The 24,704-nt window shown below is 36.5% G+C and overlaps 1 protein-coding gene across 1 annotated transcript; it reads right to left on the bottom strand.

Annotated features, from left to right (window-relative positions):
- Positions 1–725: 725 nt before the first annotated feature.
- On the bottom strand, positions 726–23,678 carry cd247 (CD247 molecule). The gene is made up of 8 exons (XM_080878356.1): positions 23,538–23,678; positions 5,549–5,646; positions 5,320–5,364; positions 5,102–5,173; positions 3,329–3,361; positions 3,148–3,195; positions 2,999–3,028; positions 726–2,871 (listed from the first exon to the last, which is right to left on the bottom strand). The coding sequence occupies exons 1-8, from the start codon at positions 23,596–23,598 to the stop codon at positions 2,806–2,808; spliced, it is 453 nt and encodes a 150-aa protein (XP_080734482.1). The 5' UTR covers positions 23,599–23,678; the 3' UTR covers positions 726–2,805.
- Positions 23,679–24,704: the final 1,026 nt, after the last annotated feature.

The raw sequence follows: 24,704 nt of genomic DNA, 5'->3' as shown, positions 1-24,704 counted from the left end.
AGCCTTTTTTGCTATTTTTAATTACCAAAAAAGAGCTATAACTTTTTTCTAAACATATTAAGACCTTTAAAGAAACACGTTTAACGGTTTACATGTAATTAATCCATTAAATTCTGTAATTTACCCATTAATCCATTAATCACTCATCATGAAATTTTAGATTAACTGGACTTTAAGGGTAAAAGTTGTTCTTTTTCATCATAAAGTGAAAAACTAATTGTAAAGTCGTTTTTGTTCAGAGATGTACTTTAATGTTTGTCCATCAGGTGGCAGAAGCATCCAGCATCTCATCTTCAAGTCCTCTGAAAACTCTCACGTTTATTTATACAGGGGCGATCGTGGCTCAAGAGTTTGCAGGTTGCCGGTTCGAGCCCCGGCTCTGACAGTCTTGGTCGTTGTGTCCTTGGGCAAGACACTTCACCCGTTGCCTACTGGTGGTGGTCAGAGGGCCCGGTGGCACCAGTGTCCGGCAGCCTCGCCTCTGTCAGTGCGACCAAGGGTGGCTGTGGCTACAATATAGCTTGCCATCACCAGTGTGTGAATGGGTGGATGACTGGATGTGTAAAGCGCTTTGGGGTCCTTAGGGACTAGTAAATGTTATACAAATACAGGCCATTTGCCATTGTTTATTTATTCATGACACATTTTGAAATGAGAAAAAAAACCCTCAGAATTTTGCAAACTTTAATAATGAAGCAATGATATTCATACAGGAATAGAATAACTGTTTGCAGCACAACTTCTCAGGAAAATATCAGGAAAAAAAGAAACTACCATGCAAACTATCCAACACATCAGATGAAATACATGAACACAGAAAACTACAAATAACTCTATACAGGACAAGGCAAAACATATAGTAACTTAAAGCTGCAGTGCTCTTTTAAAAATTACAACTAAATCTTAGACCTGAAAAGTGTGGAAGCCCATTCATTATTGCAGAAATTTGAACCGGAAAATAATAATAATAAGCTTTTGAACATTTTTCAACCAATTTTGTTTTATTTATTTTACGGGTTTTATTGCTCATTTGAAAGTTTTTTTGTCTTTTATTGTGAAAAAGACCAAATGAAGAAATGTTTCAAAATACATACTTAAAAATATTACATTTATTTCATATTTCATATCGTTTCATATTTTGCCATCACTCATGTAATGAATATTGATTGATTCAATCTTGAGGTTTTTCTTTCTTTGCAGCTGTGATTCTCCAGATGTTACTCAAGACTTCATCATTTTTAGATGATAAATATAAAAAGCAGAAATGAAGCTGCAGCTTTTCTGTGTTGATCTAAGTGCAGACTGAAGTTCTTTGATGTCTTTTTATTTTACAACCTAATATATACATCAGTGAAAAATAGCTCCTCGAGTGTCCACTGAAACGGCACCAAGCTCTTTTCAGGAATATTGTGAAACATCTGTCTTCCACACCACATTAGTGCAGCTTTTAAATTTTACAGATGTTCATTATTTAAGACAGACTTGGTGTTAATGGCATTTATCCATTTTTTACGGATCTTTATCAAATTTGAAAGCATTTCAAAAGAGGCAAGCCTCCATTTCAAATCATAAAATAAGTTCTACATTATTTTTTCTCATAAATTCGCTTTGGATCAGTTTTAAAGGTGTTTCAGCCTTAAAAATCTTTGAACTGTGCTATTAATCCACAACAAATACCCTGATATATAACTGTGTTAAATTAAACAACCTATGTAAACAAGGTACAAACTGCAGTTTGTTTGTTTACAGTTTTAAACTGAGAACCAGGTCATAACATACTCAATATGGATTCAGAAATAATCATGTAAGCTTTTTTTTTCTACGTGAATGTGAAAATTTATAGAGGTCGGATATGTCACCGAGTAAGTTTCAAGCCTCTAATACCAGTTATTACATCCGACAGCACCGATGATTTAATCCAAAATCTAAAAATGTGTTAAAAATGTAAAAGAATTGAACATTCTTTTAATCAGGTAATCAATTAAATGATTAATCGTTCCAACTCTGATTTCCTGAATCCTGGAATTCTTGAAAACTCTTATGAATTTTTTTTATATTTAAAGTAAATACAATGTGCAAAGGGTAACCTTTTGTAAGAAAAAATAAAATAAAATAAAATAAAACAAGTAAAATGAATAAAAATAAAAATTGGTATTAGTTGACTGTATAGTGACTGTATAGTAATTAATTAATAAACGTTTCATAAATCACTGTAATGTAGTTGTAAACAGTTAAAAAGATTTCATAATACTACACAACATAATATGAATATTTGTTTAAAAAAAAAGCACAAAAATTTATTTCAAATTTAAATTTGTTTAAATTCCAGTACATGTCGTACTGGTTTTTACTATGTTGTCTTTATGGGTCTTAAATTTGCATTACAGTCAGATAGACATTGGATATTAACTCGTTATGTACTAATATACTTCAAAAGGTCAAGCTATAAAACTGCAAAAAAGTTAGGTAAAAAAAGAATGAAAAGTTGGATCTCAGTTGATCACTATTGAATGTGTAAAAATATTTGTAAAATATTGGACATTAAGTCATTAAAAAGACAAATTTTAAATGCACGTTTGAAGTCTGATGGAAAACAGACCTTCCAGATGTTTTGTTAAATATAAAGTCTGAGAAAGGCTAAAATTTTCAGTCCATTTACAGACTTATTATAAACTTGGCAAACCTTAATATCTTCAAAGTAAAACAAAGATGCTCAAGCTGTTCTCAGTTGGTGTGAAAATTCCCATGAATAATCTCTGGAGCAGACGTCTGGACGGGGCTCATCAGCAGCTCTTTGGTGGCTTCTTAGCGAGGTGGAAGCGATTGCATCTGGAGGGAGTCGTAGGTGTCCCTGGTGGCCGAACTCAGACCCTAAAAATGACCAAAATCAATCGATCATCAGGTTGTTGTTTTTTTTAATTTAATCACAAAATTATATTCAAGTGATATGGTTAATTTTGATTTATCTCTTTAAAGCTAATGAAGCTTTTACACTCACCTGGTAAACCTGTTCGTTCTTTTTTGGACGCTGTAAAAATGTCAGTGTAAATAATTAGACATCAGGTTTTTGTTGATGGAATTTAATTAAGTAGATGATAAACAAGAAGTGAGAAACTGACCAATTTGTTTCGGTCATTTATTACAAACCTTCAGAGGAAGCTCCTTATATTCTCCATCTGTGCGTTTGTTCAGGCCCTGAATTTAAAAATATAACAAGTTCAGATACGAGTTTTCTGTGTTAGTATGCAAACTTCCAAGAGTTCTGTGTTTACAAAAAGTTTATTAATAATAATAATAATAATATTAATAATAAGATATTGTTTGTTACCGTGTACGTGGCGTCATCAGCTACCCTGCGGTTCTGTAGAAAGGAACAGAAGTCACAAGTGCAATTTTAAGTCAGGAGGTTCTAACAGACTTTAAAATAGTGAACCTATGTTGGGTTCTTTTCCTTCTTCCTCTAAGAAGGAATTGAGGGTTCTTCAACAACTTTCAAGTCTTTAAAATTCCTGAGAAACCATTCTTTTGTTGTTTTTGAAACTTCTTTGGACATAATCTACAACAGGGGTGTCAAACTCAAATACACAGTGGGCCAAAATTCAAAACTGGAACAAAGTCGCGGGCTAACATTAATATTTATTGAAAAAAAAAATCTTCCTCCAGATATAAGAATGAATCTTTTCTTATGGACTCAAACAAGTTTTGCTGAAAAACTGAGTATGGAACAATCAAAGCTTAATACTAAACGATATATTTATTAGCTGTATAATACCAGTAGGCCAGCTCTAATAGTAATTTGGTATGGCTTCGCGGGCCAAATGTAATTAGGCTGAGGGCCAAATTTGGCCCGCGGGCCAGAGTTTGACACTTATGATCTGCAAGTTCTTAAGAATACTTCACATTTATTGTAGTTCTTGTACAAGTGGTTTGGAGCCTGTAGTGTTTTTGAAAAGTAGTTAACAGTTTGTTTGTTTGTTTCTTAATTTTTATCGAATTGTCCTTGTCATGGTTCATGGTCCCTGTTTTATTTTTTAGGGAAACATGAATCCAATAAGGACAAAAACCACTGAAGAACCCAAACCACTTGCAAAAACTACCAAATACAGTATAAGCTAGGTATAAGTTATTCTTATAGTCTACTTAAGTTCTTCTGAACTTCATTTGCTGCGGTTATTGTACAATTAATTGTACTACTTGCAGAAGTGGTTTGGGTTCTTCAGTGGTTTTTGTTCTTCCTGATCTCTGAACAGGGTTTATTTAAGAAGTCCATAGTTAATGAATTCTTTCAAACTTGTCCTATTCCACTTAGTTTGTCACAGTTTCTCCCAGATATGTTTGATCCATGCATTTATTCCATTCATAACTTTTAAGAAGCGTTTTAGTGTTCTTCAAACATCTTCCAGATATTGACGAGTCTTTTAAAATTCCTGCAAATTAGTTGTTTTCTTGTCCTTTAGATTTATTCCTGAGGACATTTCCTAATAATTATTTTAGAGTACTCAACAACAAACTCAAGATTTTGCGTTTATTGTGGTTCTTGGTGTGGTTTAGGTTTTTCACAGGTTTGTGGTTCCCAGTTTCTTTAAGAAGTCCACAGTTTGGGAGTTCTTGCAGTTTGTCTCCAGTATTTTAGTTTGTCACAATTCTTCTAATGTTCTTTGTTTAGAATCCAGGATTGCTCTTTCTACACGTGTTCTAGAAGAAGATTTGAGGCTCTGTTATTTTGTTGATCTTATCTAATACATTAAATCTCAATGCATGCTCAATCATTCAGGTAAGGAAATGGGATTAGTGACAATATCTTTCTACCACTTAAAACGCCAAGTCCATGAGGTCTAAAAGATCTGGGAATTTTAAATGAACCGGAATTATAAAACTGTAAATAACTTTAGAGATGTTTAGGAAAAACTTTAAGGTTCTCTCAGCAACAGTCACTACTGCAGGATGGCGATCCAGTGTGACAACAATGCGCCTTATCCTCCAGAATCAAAAAAGTGGAATCAAACATATAAACATTCTAAATTTGTTTTTTTGTCTTTTGTGTTTAAACATTTGACTTCAGTACTTAATTAGATGTGTTGTATGAGAATAGCAGACTTACTCTTCCTCGTGCAATCTCGGGGTCTCCCGTTCTCAGTGGCTCGTAAGTACCTGGATCCTGACCTTTCAGGTCCTGAACAAGAACACGTTTTAATCCACATCATTCTCCTCATCAACAGTTATTCCCATTCTAAGATCAGTACAGTGCCAATATTCACTCTTAAAATTGGGGAAAACAGGCTAACGAGCAGTTTATGGTGTTAGGTGATAGTAACTTACACTGTATAAGCCCTCCTCCTCCATCTTCGCTTTCGATTTGAAGAACTACAGAAAAATATCAATGACTGTTAATCAAAAACAGCCTTTTGTGGAGTGCGAAGTAAGAAGGCTATAGAGTCATTATTGAACAGGTCTGATTTGGTTCAGAGATGAAAATTGGATTTGAATCTGTTTTTACTCCTAGACTAGAATCCAATCAGCAGTAAATATTAAAAAGAAACAAACCCACCTTCTCTTTGATGAACATGGCAGTGATGATGAGGCCATAAATGCCGAGGAAGCCATCCAGGATGTAACACAGTTTAGGGTCGTACAAGTCCATTGCCTCTGTGGAGATCAGAGTTCAAAGGTTAGAGGAAACACAAACTTGACTGAGTTCTGTGTTCAACTAAGAGCCCCAATAAAATGATAGTACACAACAAAAATGATTCTAATGTTGGTAACAGTTCACGAACTGTTGTTACAACTTCTACGCTTCTAATCAAGCTTTGAACGTTGTAAAACTTTCCGCATTTCACTAAAATGTAAAGAAAAAAGTTCGGGCTTCCATGTGTTAAATAAACCCTGATAAAAGACTGTTTAAAATAAAGCTATAGAAGAAAAAACTTCTTCCTATCATTTTGACTAAAACTGAATAAAAATAAGGTTGACAGCAACAGCAGTCGACAGTCTTTGTTTGTGCAGCGCGTCAGTGTGAAGGAGCTCGGCGGTTTCCTCAGCTGCTGCCGAGTGCTCGCTGTGGCTCATTAACTGACAGGTGTGTGTTCGTGTGTGGTTCAGTGTGGGCGTGTGTGTTTGTGTCGGTGTGTGTCGATATAGCCAAAAGATGCAGCAGAGCCTGTTTTCACATCACAGACGCTCATTAAACATTTAAGCAGGTCAGAGTCGCTCTTAAACTGCATTTTAAGAGACAAAAAATACACAAGAAAATACTTCACTGTCAATAAACCTCGGGTTTCATTTTCATTCATGTTGTTTATATAAATATAAAGAAATGTATTAAAGGTGATGAAGTTTGGCTGAATTTGCTCTATAAAGATGTGTATAGAGACAGGTTTTAGTAAAAGTGCACTAAATGCATTTCGATTTTAAATCTCTTTGCCACGCACCTATCCACATAACTGACACATGCCTCAGTCATGTGATTCTTGTGGCATTCAACAGGAAAGAGAAGTGATTTATGAGAAAACGCACCATAAAGAACCATTTTCCCACCAAAGTAAATTAGAAATTTGATGAAATTCGTCATTTCTTCTTGTAACTGTATCGCTAAACAGACAAACAAACACGCGAGCAGTGTTTAGTTTGAAAAGCCTGGCGATTACTGTTTTTGGCCCAAACTGTATGGAGGCTGTTTTCCATGTATATATGTGGTATTATTTTAATTTCTTGTTTGGAGTGGGCTGTTTAGTTTCAGTAAAAATATGTGAGTCAGTCATGTGATTCTGATGAGAATATATTTTCTCCAGAGAGAAAAAAAAGAGACGTAGTTCATGAGAAAATAAAGTTGTTGCTTTTTCTTTTTTGTTAAAGTTTAATGAAGTCTGTGCATTTTCTTTGCAATACAAGCAGCTCAAATTAATGAAGATGGAGTTTAAAACTTCAAATTTTACACCAAACTCGACAGACTTTTCTTCAAACTTCAGATAGATAAACAGGTTAAACTCCACTCACGTAACTCTGTAATTGTAATCAAATGTTTGTTATCGTGAACGCTGAAATGTGCTGTGCTGAAACACCGTTAATGTTGTAAATGTTTTTAGACTCTCAACCAATCACCACCCCCAAAAAACAAAACAAAAAAAATAACAAAACACACACACGCATGCAAATACACAAGATTCATTTAAATTCATTTATATAAAGTTTGGCTAAACACATGCTGACGTGTGAGGAATCAACAGTGTCGTCAGTCTTGTATTTCCTAACCCTGTAAATGAGATATATTTTTATCTTTGGTCACATTTCTCTGCGGTTAACTGCTTCATCTGTGTGGTTTGAAGCCCTCTCCTCGTCTTTTTCTTATCATCAGTTTCCAGGAAACGGTTTTTGCCCTTAATCAGTGATCGTATGAGCTTAGAGCGAGCATCTATCAACATCGTTTATAAAGAAACTCTGCTTTCACACTTCTAACTGAATGGTCAGACAGAATTATAGTTTTGTGTTGAGAAACTATGACAGAATAGTGAAAAGTCACTTTCACACATCATGATGGTGATGATATGAAAAACATCAGCTCAGAGGTGCTTAAACCGCATGCTCAAACTTTTTTTTTCTTAATCAATAAAGATAACAATTTTCAACTGAGTGCCACTCTGTTCATTCTCATAAAGATCCACCTGAAGTTTCTGCATCTGAAGCTGAAAGGAAGCCCACATCACAGCTGCAACGCCTCCTTTCACTGCACGTTTCATTTCATGGTCATTTTAAGCTGACAACACGTCTGGTTAGATAAGAGCAAAGATAAACTGAAAATATACGCATCAGGAAGCCCGTGTGTGTGTGTGTGTGTGTGGTCGAGGTTAGGGTTTAATCTGATGAGCACAGTGCAGTTTCATGTTCAGTTTCACACACTCATATACAAGGCCTGCTTTTAAAAAGGCAAACTATATCAGTATGTCTGCTGTAATGAAGTTACACTAGCTACAGTCAGCGCAGGTTAACGGTTTATGCAACTCTGTACCAGACTTTCATCAAAAAATATGCAACTGTAGGTGGCACACACACACACACACACACACACACACACACACACACACACATGCACAGTGGATCTGTATCTACTAAAAGTCAAAATTTAGGTTTGAACATGGCTTATGAATTCTTTTTATAAATACACATGCACACAAAGTTCTCCACCACTATGGCTTTTTAAAAAGAAATCTAAGTGCACATGTGTACATAGCTCTGTAATGAGCGCACATAAAGTCATAATGCCAGTGGACACATGCAGGTTACATTTTTAAATACAGACTCGCAAGGCTCAGATACAGAATGGCGTCAGCAAAGCCCAACAGTTATGTATCTGATAACGTGACACCAGCTACTGTCGTGCATGCAGCTCGATACCAGTATTCTTTCAAAAGATTTACAATTTAAACTCACACACAAATATATCTGTTTCAGACCTGCTTTCATAAAAGTTTGGACATGCTTTGCAGGTTAAATACACATGCACATGACGTTCTGCACCACTATGACTTTAAAAAGATGCCTCAATTTAGGTACAAAAACATATGCGCTTAAACCGAAGCCTCAGTATAAGCGCACACTTACAGGTAGCTCTAACGTAAGCTTGCGTGAAGATGTCATAATGTCAGCTAGTTACTACAACTAACTAAAGATTTGTAAGATCTTTACAATAGTGCTTCGATAATATTACACTAATGTGGTCACACTTTCTGTACCACAACTGGTTTTTTCAAAAGTTTAAATTGAAGTTTGAATATTCATTATGTGGCTGCTTTAATGAAATGATAGCTGAAGAAGAAATGCACATAAAGTTCAGCACCACACCTGCTTAAAGATGCATCAATTTAGGTGCAAAAACATGTGCCAGGCCTGCTTTTAAATAGGTAGACTCTACCAGTAATATACCTGTGTTGATGAAGTCACACTAACTACCATCGTGCATGTAGGTCACACACCTGCCTGAAAAATGCTTCAGTTTAAGCACACACATGCAGGTAGTTCTGTAAGTGGCTTAATGCAAGGTATAGTTTTAAATACAGACAGACTTAAATATCTGGAAGAAATATTTAAATTGGTTTAATTTAAAACTTGCAGACAATTAGAAATACTTCATATGAGACCGTGTACTTTAGATGTACTTTTTCAAATGTTGTTTTATCATTTTTTGTGGCGTAGTAGTTCTAGTAGCAGAAGAAGTTAGGTTTTAGTAGTATATGCATGCAGGTAGTGCTCTAATAATTCAAATACGATTGGTCACTCTGTAAAGCATCTTTCCTATAAGAAATCCAGGCGTCAGTGTCACCATCATAATAGGAAATTATTTTCAAATGAAAAAATAGGCATTTATGATATGTAAGCTAGCTAAAGATATCTACTTGAGAAGTGTACCTACATTGTTGAGCTTGTGTAATATTACAATATAACACAGTGTCACCTTCGCTATGTCGACCCACGAGTGACTGAAAGAGGTGCTGGCAGTACTGTTCTGGTGCTCCGTCACAAAAAATCAAATGAACATATTTATGTACATATATACATACATATATTACATATAACGCAGTCAGCATTATGTATGTATATAATAAACATAGTAAAACCATTAAAAATGTGTACACATGCATACACTGAATAGTGAAAAAATACTGCGTTAAAAAGTTTGCACCTTTTTTTTCATCAGTGTGTTTTTGAAGGATTTGGGACATTGCACTGTTTAAGTTGGCGGTCAAACAAGTAATACATTATATACATAATTATGTATTGACTATAATGTATAGTCAATACATATAACGGGGTACGTTAATTTACTGAAGATCAGGATCAAGAGCTACAGTTTTATTTTATATAATTTGGACTAATGCAGATGATTTCTTTGATTACGCCAACAGAAGCCGACCCAAATAAGAAAAGTAGGCTGCGACCAGAAAGGCATGGAAATGCATGTTTTTGGCCATAGCGTGCACTTACTCTCAGCAGCTTTTACAAACTAAATTGCATTCATGTATTTTTGAGCAAGATGCTTTATAACATTATAGACAAATATGACCTTTTAAAAAAGAGATTAAAAACGGTCTTTTCCAAATCATTTTAAGATTCAGCGCTCAGTACATTCAGAAAACTGGTAATACAAATGCAACTGATGTATTTTCTAAGTATTGTTTTAAATATTTATACCAGTCCTGTAACTGGACATGAACCCGAGCCACAGTTCAAACATGAAAATCCCGTCACATATGAGCAATATTATTTCTGAAGAAGCTGATATAGCGGAAATTTTTTTACTATGTCCTGAAAGTACAAGTATATTCTGAGCTCTTTAATCTGTCTTTAATTGAGTATATCAAAACAACTGAGAGATGTAGCAATTTAAACATATATGCTTCATAATGTGGATGTATTTGAGGTTTTTTTCTTTGCATTAATATCTGATGGACATAATTGCTTCTCCTTCATATGTCTAAATTCTTGTTTCTGTTAGCTGAAGTTAGTGATTACCTCGTGGTAGAACAGTAAAGATCAGGACTTCATAATTCATGCAATCATCATATTTTAGCATATAAAATGCCCCCAGCTGCTCAGAACATGCCTCTGTCACCTCTGCAAGTACATTTTTAGAGGTTGTTTCTACAGTTTTTATGCCTGTTGTGTCAGTAAGAACAGGTTCAATAAAGCTTTTAAACTAGTTGCATTAAACTGCTTCATAACTAGTCCATTTGTTATTTGTTTTTGCTTCTCCTAAAAGGGAAATGACAGTAAAGAAGAGGAGAATCGGAGGAGTTTCCACTGAAACTGCATTAAAAACAGTTCAAGAAACACCCGGTCTGTCTAATCTGACTGACTGACACATCAGCGGAAAGATCAGTGACATTTTTTATGTTTACACGAATTCTTCGTGACTCATCAGAAACATTCACAGACACCATTCACAAAACTGGCTTTGCAGAGTTTTCCATCACAACCTCTCGTAAGGGATCCCAACATCACAGAGTGTCCGTGAGTGCAGCATCAGCAGGTTTCCTGCATCTGCTGTTCAACCACAGGATCACAACACAGCCCTGATTTGCAGTAATGCACTGAGCCAACATGGAAACACTCAGCTTTACTCAGCTTAACCTATAGCTTCTTACGCAATTATTGCAACATTAAAACTGTACAAGAATAGAAATAGTAGCAAAGCTTAGTGGTTAAAACAACAAAGCAATACAGATTAAAATTTCAAGAGTCTATTAAATACTGATGTTTTAAAAAATTTCTTGCAGCATTCAGCATTCAGTACAACATTTTTTCTCTCCAGTCAGCAATCAGATGTTTTTCTGGCCCACAAAAAAAAATAAATAAATCAGTTGAATTATTTTATTTACTGCCAACTTCATCTAAAAAAAATACAGAATATCAGTGTTATCATCGGCGTTATAAAACAGCAGAAATACCAAAAAACAATGATAAGTAAACCTTCAGAATAAAAGAAGTGGAGTAAATACTAAGCTCTTCTTTAGACTAACCCCTGTAGGCTGCAGGTATCGCTGCTGGAAAGATGAATTGGCTGCTTTCAAGGTTTACAAGAAATCTGCCTTACTGAAATATCAGTTTACCTGCATGCTGCTGTCTTTCATTTTAGCTCCTTATTTCAGGTTGTTGTGTCAAACAAACCAGCGGTGGATGGAAGCAGCTACGTCTTCTATCCACACAGTCAATCAAATCACTTTCATTGTAATAAAAGTCATTTTTATTTTAAGTCATATTTATTGAAGTAAAACAAATAAAATAATAAAAATACTATTGAAAGTTCATTTCAGTCAGTGGCTCAAACAAGGCAGTTGCCAATGAACCTGCTCGACAAACGGCCCCGTGCCATTGATGTTGTTGAAAGCTGACTGGTCAATAAATAGTTACGAACTGAGCTGAGTTTGACTATGTTGTATTTATTTAATGGCCACACACAGATTCTTATCTTTTAAAACCACCTCTTCTCTTACAGGACATTTATACACAGACACAAAACCATAGAAAGGCTGTGAAAGACTGGAGTCTTTAGAACTGAGACAACGTATTAAAACGTGTTTATTTAGGTATCAAGCATTAGATCGAAGTTTTCTGAAAGCTAATTAACATAATTCACATCTTAGACGCCCACAAATAGTTGCTAATGACATAAAAGAGGGTTTAGGAAAGGGCATCATATCAGTTTCTAATCTATTTCCACTGCACTCGTTACAGAGCGCACATTAGATTGTCAATGTATTAACTGAAGTTCTGGGAAATGAAATCTGACCAGAGGTTTGGAAATCAGCTTGTGCTCAGACTTCTGCCAAGTTCAGTAGTTAGAATGAAAATCAAAGAAATGCCGAGAGGCTAAAGGTTCAGGACCATCCAAACATTTTTCTAAAGATATAAGACTCAAACTAAAGCGGTTTCTACTTGGTTTGGATGCTGAGGGATACAAATAGAACTAAAACTTGACCCCAGGTTACGCAGTGAAACAGACGAATGACGTCAAGTTCCCACCGGAAAGAATAGCGATCGTTAAGGGGTGTTTTATAGAGCATATGGATCTACTGCGAAGGAAACGTGAACAACTGTTTGTTATAAACAGGTTTGATTTGAATGGTTGTACATTGTGACCAACCATTCAGTGTTTTACATTAAATGGTTGTTTGCTGTGTCTTTTCAGCGTGAACTTTGTGACTGGATTGCCGTGCATTTGATATGAATGAGAGATTGCTGCTGGTTTGTTTTGTCGGCACTGTTGGAAATAAAAATCACAGTAAAGTCCAAGCGAAGCAAAAACAGAGCAGATTACTGTGGCCTAACACTCGGCAGCTCGATGCACTCCCACAGCTGCATGACCACACAGAGATGAAGTTTTCAGATTACCTGGCACACTTGACCTATCACAGGGTTGCAGTGACATATATTTTGCCTCTGTCAGCTGATAAAGGTGATAAAGGTGGTATGTGATACGTGTAGGTGTTCAGAAGAACAGAGGTTCAGGGGCACCGTCATGACTTCTGAGGATTGTGTGGACTGTCTGAGCTCGATGCAGATGATATCGCAGCCTTGAGGTCTTGACCTGCAGGTCCTCAGACCGGTTTCTTGGGCAGGAAATCCACTGACACAATCTGTACACCTCCATTTTACTTCTACTGTACATCCACTGTGTTTTTGCTGCATACACAAAAGAATCGTGTCCCTTGAAAATGTTCTTCCAAGGGAAACTTGAGCAATAAAGATATCTTTGTTTATCTAATGGGCAGAAATAACAGGAAACGGCTCCTTAAGGTGAACCATTACACTTCAATATTAACGTCAGTTCGGTTTTTACACCATTGGTTGAGACATTTAATCCAGTTTTACTTTGTTTTATTAAATTTAGCGCATAATTCTACTCGATACAATATGTCTGTGAAGGTTCTCAGCCATCCAGGTCATGGTAGTCTAAAGAGCTCGGAAAGAAAAGTGACGCTTTTCTTTCCGAGCTCTTTAGACTACTCTGTAGAACCACTTTGTTGTATTGACCCTTTACAGATAGTGGTCACTACAGTCGACAGCTATTCAAAGGCTTTTCTTGTATTTGTGTCAGTGTTGATGGTTTACTTGTACATAAACCACTACATTGGGCACTGATGTGTCCATACTCTGCCACCCACCCCAAAAGTGGACACAAAACCATTTGAAAAATTCATGTTTAAAAATGAAGTTCAAAAATATTTTTTTCATACCTAAATAGAAATAAAAATACTTAAGAAAAAACTCCTGATTGAGATTGTCATAATTCATGCATGAAAGTGTTAAAGTCTGACTTTACAGTTTATTTTTTTTCCATTTTTCCCTTTATTTTCTCCACATAATGAGTTGTTTTTCATGTTATATTTGGTTTCTGTGAGATAGGCTCCAGCTCTCCTGCAACCTATATAGGACAAACAGAAGAAGATGGATGGAGCAATGGGATGGGATCAATATTTAGAATCTTAGCATTTCTTGTCTTACCAAAAAGCAATTTTGAGCAGGAAAGTCCTATAATTTTTTAACATTGTTATTTTATGAGTTATTTCTTTGTTTTTTATGCAACACCAAGGAGCTAACAGTGCTAACAGAAAAGTAGAAACACAATGTTTGGCTGGTTTTCCTGACTCATTGACAGACTCATTTGGAAGATGTTAAATTTAGACTTATCTTCATTTATGCCGAAAGAGAAATTAAAATGTGAAATGATCATTTACAGTAAAGAGCAGTGAGGAGGTGGAAAAATCAGTTTTACTCTGACGTTACAGCGTGTCATGTGTAGATGTCTGATAGCAGATCAGACTTCTGTTAGGATTCATTCATTCTCAGATGGCTGCTTCTCTGCCTGTGAAACACTTCAGACTGGGTAAAAGGTTTGAGCCATATTAAAGCGCTGGTTGTGTTGACAGACGCGAGACTTCAAACACTCTGAGAGCAGCGACAGTTTCCTGAATGAAAGTAGAGAGATGAAGAACCCGAGGTCGCCTTTAAAAATCCAGCTTGTCGCTTATAGCAAAAAGGATGTCGTTTCTAGGAGACCTAAAGAGCATGTGACAAGATGTAGTTAATGCTCAAAGAAAAGGGCGTGACCTGGGTGCTGTCAATCAAAGATAAGGTGCATGTTGTAAGATTACGTCTCTTCCTAAGGCTTCCTGTATGCTCTGAAATAAATGATCTTCACCAGATAAGAGTCATGTTTCCATCCACATGATTTCAATTTAAGCAGAAACTACAATTACTGCCTTTTATATGTCACCCAGTCTTTGCTGCTCTTTCCACTGTTGTTGTTTTTTTTTCATTGTTACCGCAAAGTTGAGGAGGCTAAACCCGAAAATCTCCTCACAGTGTATAGTTTACATTCATGCCTGTTGACTCATTTCTATCACCTCTAGAAATGATGTGTTCAGGTGTTCCCCTGAAAAAATGAAACCAGAGAAACTCGGTCAGATGATTTTGTATTTGTCTCCAGGCAGAGAAACTTCACTCTCAGGAGTTGATAGCATTTGTTTGTTTAGAAATGATCACATTTTCATTTACAGATCAAAATCATCACCTTTGAGCTTCCTGTACAGCAGCACTGTCTAGTTTTTAGCCTGCAAGACAGTTAAACTGGCTGGCTCTGGGTGTTAAAATTTGTGTTCAATTGTGAGTTTGGGCTCCAATTTGTATGATAAAAGAACATAATCAGAGCAAACAGCTATGGCACCACTTTCAAAAGACTCATTCAGCTCCAGCCAAGACAACAGAATTAGAGCCTCTAGTCAACACAATCAATCAATCAAGGAATTCCTAACAAATTTTGACGTACTGCCTGCCTGCACCTCTCAAAACTTGTTTCCACAAATCGTTCTATATCTAACTGGTTCTACACATTTCCATTAAACAAAGCCCAGGTACCAGCACAGAAGCACAAAACTGTCCAAATTTGCAGCCATCATTGTTAGTTGCCATGGGAGGCGCTAACCTCATCGACTGGTAGATGCAGGCCGCAGATTCTGCCCACCTTAACTTCCTTCTAATTTAGTAACCCGAAATTTTGTTCCATTACGCCGCGTAAAGAGAAAAAGGCAAAACATTAACGCCGCAAAAAGAGATGTTAATGGCCTGGTGTCACATAGAGCGAGAGCCCCTCGACCCCTCTCCACCAAAGAATAATCCATAAACAACTTAACGGCTAGTCCTGTTGTAATTAAAGTAACACACAGTTCAAGAAAGAAATATATACACATGTGATTGAGACAACAGCAATCTCGCTTAAAAGCAAGTTATAGTCTAATGAGTATATTCACTAAATCAAGGCATATTTCTGCATTGCTGCCGAGTGGCTCAGGTTATGTGGTTCATTGTAGGGTGTGGCAGGTTTGCTTAAGAGAAAGTAAAGGGGACAGTTTTGAAAGAAAAAAGAAATATAAAGGCAAAATATTCAAATAAGATCAAAGATTTGTTCTTTCTTCCTGTAGATTTTGTGATGAGCAAATGAATCTCTTGAAGATTAGTTGTTAGCTGTGTTTGTCCTCGCAAGAATGATTTTGCAGTCAAGTGATCATACCCAACAGTTTTCAGTTTTCAGTTGCATGACATTTTAATCTAAACTGCTCTTTAAAAAATCAAACAGTTGAATATCATATAGTGTTGGGCCGACTCCAATAGGTAACGCTGAGTGAGTTATGGAAAATATGTTTTATGAGATCAGCGTTTTGACTGCCAACAACTAAATTCTAATTGGTTAATGCTTAAAGGGACATCAATGCAGGAGGCGATTTACTCGACGTGTCAGTTTGCCACTGATAGTTGGCAACTAACAGACATTACAGGCTTCAGTTGCGTGACAACACCTTAACATATTTGCCACCTTCACTGAGAGTGGTAATCACTTCAAACCCTAACCCTGGAAACCTAGATAAGGACACTCAAGCATATAATCCACCATTATTTTAACAATGCTGTTATTTATACATGTGACTCTCCCTCTAAACCGTAGGAAGTGCAAGAACTTTGGGCTGAATCAGGCTAAAACTGTTAAAACTGGTTCCAAATGCCCAGCAAACAAAGTTCAGTGTAAAAAAGTGCACTTGTAAAATCATTAAAGCACATGAGTAGTTATGATGCTTTTCTTTTATGCGTACATTGTTTCAGTACAGATGGGATTCTATTGTAGGGATAAATTAAACCTTTTATGCCACGTTGAAATCTGTGGAAGCTACTTTCCTGCCTGCTATTGATTATAGTGATACACACTTTCAAGGAGCTTTTATCAAGCGTGCTATTTATTTCAAAGGTTCGTTACAAACATGAGCCCTTCATTATGTTTTGGTGAGTCGGCACTGACTACTTGCTGAAATATCTGTAAAGCGAATATGGGTTAACTTCCAGCTCGCATCTGTCGCTGTCTCTATTTCAGCTCAGATAGTTACTATCTTGAAGTCTCAATTGTAATGCACCCAAGGTTTTGAATGATGAGGCTAAAACTCCATTAGGTCTTATATAGAAGTTTTTTATTCTAAATGAGCACTCAAGGTGCTTTATACAACATGCCTCACACTCCAATAGATGCATCTCGCCCAAGAACATTTGGCATACAGACAGGAGCAGCGAGGGATCGAGCAACCAACCTTCCAATTAGTGGCCACTGCTGTTTCATTGTTTTGGTTGCATTTACAACAGGTCTATGTGGTGAAGAACATTTCGATGTCAATGAGACCTACTTGTGAAATGCAATTAAAACCAAGGCAGTTAGATGCTCACAGCTTGAGAAACCCTGAAATGTACTTGCAAACATGCCGCTGTGGTGTCAGAGTTGGCAGTTTGCATCCGAACACCTGAACGAATCGAGGACATCTCACCGCTCTCTCTTATGTTAGTGTGTTGAGTTTTTTTTTTCACCTCTACTCTGTGTTCATTGTGTCACTTTGGGCCTAGAAAGTACACCAGTAAAAATAAGCTGAGCATCTGCTTAGTATAGCCGTTTTGTTTGAGTTGCATTTTCTGTCATCTTTTGCGCTTCTTTTAAACCTCCTGTTGAACCGGGGTGTTTCCTTAGCGGGGGCTGAGAGTTGTGCCTTGTGCAGCTCTCTGGCCACCACATTGAGCCAAGGTACAGCTCAGTTAGGGAAACACGCTTTTGACAGCTAAAGAAACCACAACACTGCTTCCTGAAGTGGGGGTCTTTACTTTTTGTGGTCAATTATTTCTCTTGAACTACAAAACACAACTACACTGGCACCTTTAGACCTCAGACACTTACAAAGAGGACTATTTCAAGCTTGAAGCCTGTTTGTATTGTTATTAAATCATCTTTTAATGGTCTAAACCTACATTAGAAGTAAAAGTCTTAATCACATGGTGGAAAAGACTAATCCAAAAGACACCTAACCAACCAATGCAAACTAATATGGATATTTTAAATCTTTCAATTTTAATTCATTAAAATGACAATACATAAAAAAATCCTTTTAAAACGTCTGATACATACAGTCGACTCTACACTTTATCTTTTAATGTTTCAGAGCTGCCATCATGTTGGTGTATTTAATGCATTACATCAGAAAAGACCCTTTTGTCTCTGTTTAAATATTTGCTAATAGGGTTGAGATGCTGTTTGAGAAGTCACTGTAACTAAATGGTGTTTTTTTTTTTTTTGCCTAAACCTTACAAAGTATTAAAATCACACCTTTGGACATAACATTGGTTACTCTGGGCGCTTATAGCTCTGATACTGCACTGGAAAATATCTTGTAGGCCAGACGAGGCCCAGTTGTCACAATACGACTGACACTTAAGGTAGACATGTGGCTGCTTTGCAGCACGCAGACTTACTCTGAAACAGCGCCGTCTGAGAGCCCAAGAAGAACTGCCCCATCGCCACAGAAAACTGCACATATGAGCTAATCGTCGGATGCTAACGTAACATGTAATGCACCTTTTCTTGGTCATTATATTTTAATGCTGTTTTGTTTGTTTTTTTAAATGTAAAGCTCACAAAGTGCATTAAAATCTGGGCAACTCTGAGTACTTACAGCTCTGCCCTACCATTACAACACACCTGGCATCTGGCCTGTATAAGGTGGACCTGTGGTGTGGCCCAAATACCCAGAAAGCCCCACAGAAAATCTTTCATCCTAGTTTGTATTATTACACATTTAATGTCAAATGAAGCTCAGAGACAGGAGTTATTCAGGAAACAGAAACCACAGGTTTTACACAGCTGCACTTCATATCATTACTGAATCTTGATTTTGCCCCTTATCTGGAAAAGAGGGCCTTCATTTCTCTGTTTAAACATTCAATAAAAAGTTTCAGATGCCAAATGTATTTTCTCAGTCATGTCATCATAACTTATTGCTCTTTATTACTAAATCTGGCTGCTCAGGGCATCTACAGCTCAGTTACTGTACTAGAAAATATTTTGTGTGCCAGATGTTGTCTAAATTTCACAACACTGTTAGGCCATTATTGTGTAAAACTGTGGCTCCTTGCATCAGGCAGACAAAACCATATGTAGCCCAAAAAATAATGTCACATACGGGCCACGTGGTCCAGGAAATCGCTCAAAAGTCCTTTTTATTATTTTTAAACAGGCCGTGCAAGTGATGAACACCACTAATACTGTTTAGACAGCAGTTATTCAGGAAACAGAAGCCGCAAGTGTTAAAAAGCTGAAGTCTTACGTTTTGCTCCTTATATCAAAAAGAAGATCCTCATTCCTCAGTTTGAACATTTGAGGTCCTAGTTAAACCTTTCTCATTCATGCCATCAAAACTAAATATGCTGTTTAGTTTGGATAAACTTCACAAAGTGCATTCAAATCATGATAGCAGACAGATTTTAATCCTAATTTGCGATACTCTAATCACTTTTAGCACAGTTTGGCACTTATGTGTGCCAGATGCGGCCCAAATGTAATAGAAACGTGGACATTAAGCCATATAAGGTGTTACTGTGGCGTGTGTTTGTTGTCGTTTAAGAGTAATACATATTTAACCTAAATTAAAGTTGAAAGGCAGTAGTTCTTCAGGAAATAGAAGCCGAAAGTTTTAAACGGCAGCACTTCATGCCTTTATTTTAATTCTAAATGTAATCTTTGGCCCCTAACTTACAAAGAAGACACTGATTTCTTGACTTGAACTTATATTAAAAAGTAGCCCTTCCTTGGTCACGCTATTATAACTTAACGATGTTTATTTATTGTAACTCTCACAAAGTGCACTTAAATCATGATAACAGACACATTTGGGAATAATCTGGGATACTTTGGCCACTTATACCAAAGTTAGGCGTGAATATGTGCCAGATATGTTCCAAATGTCAAAATACTGGACACTAGGCCGGCATAAGGTGGTGCTGCGGTCTGGGTGTGTCTTTCTTGAAGAGTGATTTTTATCTGATGTTAAAGCTGAGAGACAGCAGCTATTCAGGAAGTATGAGCTGCAAGTCTTAAACAGCTACATGCCATGCATTTATTTTAGTTCTAAAATGTAATTTTTGTCCCCTAACTTACAAAAACGGCCCTCATTTCTCACTTCAGAGGCGTACTTAGCCATTTAATAACCATGTCGGCCAAATACAAAAGTCTAATTGTCTTTACAACATGTGAACTGAGCAGTTTTAATGCTTACTGTAAGGCTGTGTTTAGTAAAGAAAATACTTTGTTTAACGAGCATGATTTTATGTGTTACCTAAGTAGTGCCTTTATCGTGCCGCAATATAGCGCTTATTAAGGAAGCACTGCAGCCACAAGTGTCGAACTACACGTCTCATGGTGCTGCTGCACAAACTTCATTTTTTTCATAAAAACCAAAGTGACAAACTTGATTTCTGCAAATTCTGCTGTTAATATTTCCTCCTACTTTTAGCTTTTATTCTCAACTTTATTTCATCGTCGGAGGAAGGTGATGGTAAAGTGATTTTTATCTGTGTTACTATATTCTTGAAATGGCTCTAAAGTGTGAAAAAGTATTGCTGCCTGTGGTGTACCAACCTGTAAAATGGAGGAACTCTCCATTTTCTAGCCCTTTGTCTTTGTTAGAATCAAACATCTACACATTTCTAATTACACCCCACAGTTTGAGGAACTACTTCGTTTAGTTTCCCTCGACTGTTTCTATTCTTTTATTCGGGTCCAGGAAACACGTGATTGAATTGGTCCCTTATTTTAAACGAGCATGATCTGCCTACACCGGATTAGCTCATCCTTTGATCGATATTTAGACGACTTAAATTTGTTTTTGACTGTTTAATTTGTTATTGAATTCCCTAAACTTTGATTTAGGGAAATCAAAGTTTGTGATAATCTAAACTAGCTTTAAATGTCTGAAAATATAAATGTTTTAAACTGATCTTGAAATGGTCTACTGGTCTAAATGGTATGCAATGCTTTCAATTGTAGTTGGTTTAAACTGGATTCCCTGTGGTCTAAACTGGTACTTAAGTTTTTAAAAAAGCTTTTTGTTTAACCGTTTTCTTTTTTTAATCTTTGCGACCGCTTTTAATACTTCGCTTTGGCGCACACTTATCAGCTTTAAACTGATCTATTAAAGCGCTAAACAGGTCATTTCATAGTCTAGACTGGCTTTGGATCTTGAATGGTCTGAGCTGGATTTCTGATAGGCTAAACTGGTACTGACGCTGAAAACCGCTGCTGGATTAAGTTGCTTTTTCTAATTGTTGAGACTTGTATTACCACTGGTACATTAGCGTTCTAAACTGGTCATTTGATGGTCTAGACAGTTATCTATGGCACTAGACCACGGATGACCTACATTAGAATGTGATAATGAAAGGCCAGTGTTAATGCTTTCAAGGCTCTCATTGAAAGGAGTCATTTTAAATCCCTTCTGTGCCTGACTGCTCCTCTGAGTCCCAACAAGCTTGTTCCCTAAAGTGTTTGGAAGAAATACTGCTCCAAAAACCTGAAAGTGTGTTTCCAGAATGTAATGTTTTGGTAACTCTTAGTGAATTTAAATTTATAATTATCCATTATCTAGATTTATTTCTGTATTGTTTTGTTTATTGCCCCCCCCCCCCCCCCCTTTTTTTTTATTGCAGCTGTCAAAGAGAATTCAAGCTAAAGTATATTAAATCAACTTAATACCCTAAATAAACTGGAGTTTTGATTATGTAAACTATGAACATTTACTTTACGCAAACGCTTGTGAAATGCTACGTGAAATGGTCTCAACTGGTATGCAATGCTTTTAATTGTTGTTGGTTTAAACGGTGTTTCCTGTGATCAATACTGGTACAACCAGTGAAAAACTTTTCCATTTTATTTGTTTCAGTTTGTATTTAAACAGTTGAACTTTGACGCACGTTTTTTAAGTTTAAACTTGTATGTTAATGATCTAAACTGACCATTTGATGGTCTAAACCATAATCTATGGCTCTAGGCCTTGGTTTAAGATGATCGGTATATTTTATTTTATAAGACTTTCAATGGGAAACTATCACTTCTGTGCTTGACTGGCCCTCTGCATCCCTACAAACACGGTCCCTAAAGTTCGCAATGAGTTTGGAAGAAAATGCTTTTAGGTTTTGTACTCCAAACGACCTGGAAGTCTTTGACAGGGCCTCCAAAAATGAATCCTATGGTAACTCTTGTTCAATTTAATTTTACGATTATTTGTATATTAATTCATTTATTGGGCTTGAGTTTTACTTTAAGCGCTGAAGATATTTTGATTCCAAAATTTACTTTAAAGTTTGGGTGGCTTGAACTGGACTTTTAATAGTCTAAACTTGGCTTTAATGCTTGACAATGTAATTGCTTTATTCTGGCTCTAAAGTGGACTCAACTGCTATGTAATGTCTTCAATTATAGTTGCTTAGAAACTGATTTTTTATTGTGTATTCTGGTATGTAACTCTGAGGTTTACTGAGATGAGGATTTCCTTTTGGGTTATTTTTTCACCAGTGTAAGAAATAAACCTATTGTTGAGTGAGATTGTACATTTGTTACATCGAGTTTTGCCCAACTTTAGTTCAGATGTGTCGTTACATGAGATTGATTAACTTGATTAAACTTCTACCAAAGAAGCCTATGAATATGAAAGTCTATATTTATAATAAAGTCAGAATTTAAACAAACTGGAAGGAAAGATTAACGCATTATGTGTCATTTTTACACCTCGACAGCATGCACAAACTGATTAGTCAACGTCCGGATGTGGATGTTAGCCGATAGCTTAGCTATCAGGTTCAAGTTACATAATAAACTTTTTCTTCTGAGTATAAAAAGTAATGTTTTTTAAAAAACAGAGGGGTCAGATATCTTATTTATTTAGGCAATGATGGGCCTTTTTTTTAAGGTAATCCACACAGATTAGCTTGTGTGATAATCAGACGCATCAACACCAGAACATTTCTGATTTATAGTGTTAGCTAGCTAATGGCACTGTGGTTTTCAAATCTAAAATTGGTCATTAGATAACATTTTTCTTTTTACCCCTAAAAAAATGACAGAAATCTAAATTTTGTTTGGTTGTGTCGCGACGAACACGATACAGAATCCAACATGGCTACCAGAATTCTCCACTACAGACATATTCAGCTTAAGACTTTCTGCTGCTTGAAAACATTTTAAATCTGCTTTATGTAGATGCTGTTCTGTTAGATATGTGGGGTTATTTATTCAGACGACACACATCTATGCAAGTACGGTTGGTATTTTCTTTTAAATTTTCTGATCCGTTTGAGGGTTAGCACTTTGCTTGTCGATTAAGAAAACTGATTTAATGCATTTGAATTGTGACTGCTCTGAAAGTTCAACCATATCATACTGACAGTCGCTTCATGACTGAGACTAAAATATTTTTTTCTTAGCTTCTGCAAAATCAGCATTTAAAAAAAATAAAGCTAGCAGGATTTAAACCAAGTTTAGGTCTGATTTCGTATCATGTTTCTGTTAATCATAAACTATTTTTAAAAACCTGTCTTAACTTTTGTCACGCTTTTAGAAGGGAGGTGATGCCTCTGCAATTCTTCTATTTCAAATCTATGTGTAGAACTTCAAAGTGTGTTCGGGGTCTTACCAGCCGGGGAGACCATTGAGGCGAGGACCAGCAAGCCAGATATCCACATCTGGAGCGCCATCCCGAACCAATATCCCCAGACGACGTTGTTTCTTCAAACTGGTTTCGGCGATGAAGTGAGATGACTGAACTAAACTAGTATCTTCCTTCTCTGTTGCCTCGATGTGGAACAGGAAGTGGTGAGGAGCTGCTGTGCCAGGTGACACTCAGCGACACACTTACATCAACTTTTCTCCCACACATGAACACACTCTGTAGCACACATGGAAAAACAAATTCAGCCTCTTCTTTTGCCAGCTATTCCTGCTTTTGATGTTTACACGGTTATGTAACTGAGAGTAAATCTTTTAAAATAAATCTGAAGCACTCTTTGTTTACATTATTTATATCACCCTTTCTCTTTTTAAGGCTGGTTTTCAGTGCTAGAGGCTGTGTAGATCAGTTTCACTTACAGGTTGTCACTTTTGAGTGTAAACTCAAGACATTTTAATGTGCTGGGTACTAAACCATGACCTTTACTTTATCTTAGTCAAGTGGTTTTAGTCCCCAACCCAAATCAAACAGAAAGTAAAAACTAAGCAACTCAAACTGTGGTTTCCTGATGGTCTCTCTGCCACCACTACTTTGTCAGGACTTTTACCCAGGATTTAGTCAAGTACCACAACTAGTGCAATCACCAACTGTGTTCAGAAAAACTGACACATCTACAGCCAATGAAATGTATTTCAAAATCACTTCCTTAAACGTTCCCTCCATATATAAAGAGATTTACTTGCAGCTGGCAACTAGACTGGATGACAGAAGGACAAAACTGTCTGGCCGATTGTTGATTATAGTTGAATTTCAAGGCTTGTTTTGATTAGATTACTTTCCAATTTATTTACCCCCAGCTCATATGAAGCACCAATATCCTTTGCTTCCACTGGTAGTTATTTCAGTCCATTTTTGTTATTTGTGTCAAAGCTGAGAGAAGTTCAACTCAAGACTTGCCCACTCAATAATGCTAACAGTTAATTTGCCTGGATTTAAAATGTCTCTGGTGGCAGTGTTTATGCTAGTCGTCCTTGGCATCATATCTGGTTAAAAGAATCAAAATGGTGACTGCCAAAGTGCTCAACTTGAGGTCTCAGAATAAAACCTCAATAAAGCTGTGGGACTCAAGCAAAC

Source organism: Rhamphochromis sp. 'chilingali', assembly GCF_963969265.1.
Source record: "Rhamphochromis sp. 'chilingali' genome assembly, chromosome: 3".
Lineage (NCBI taxonomy): Eukaryota > Metazoa > Chordata > Actinopteri > Cichliformes > Cichlidae > Rhamphochromis > Rhamphochromis sp. 'chilingali'.
Note: the sequence above shows the minus strand (reverse complement) of the source record. Positions and strands in the feature narration are given on the sequence as shown.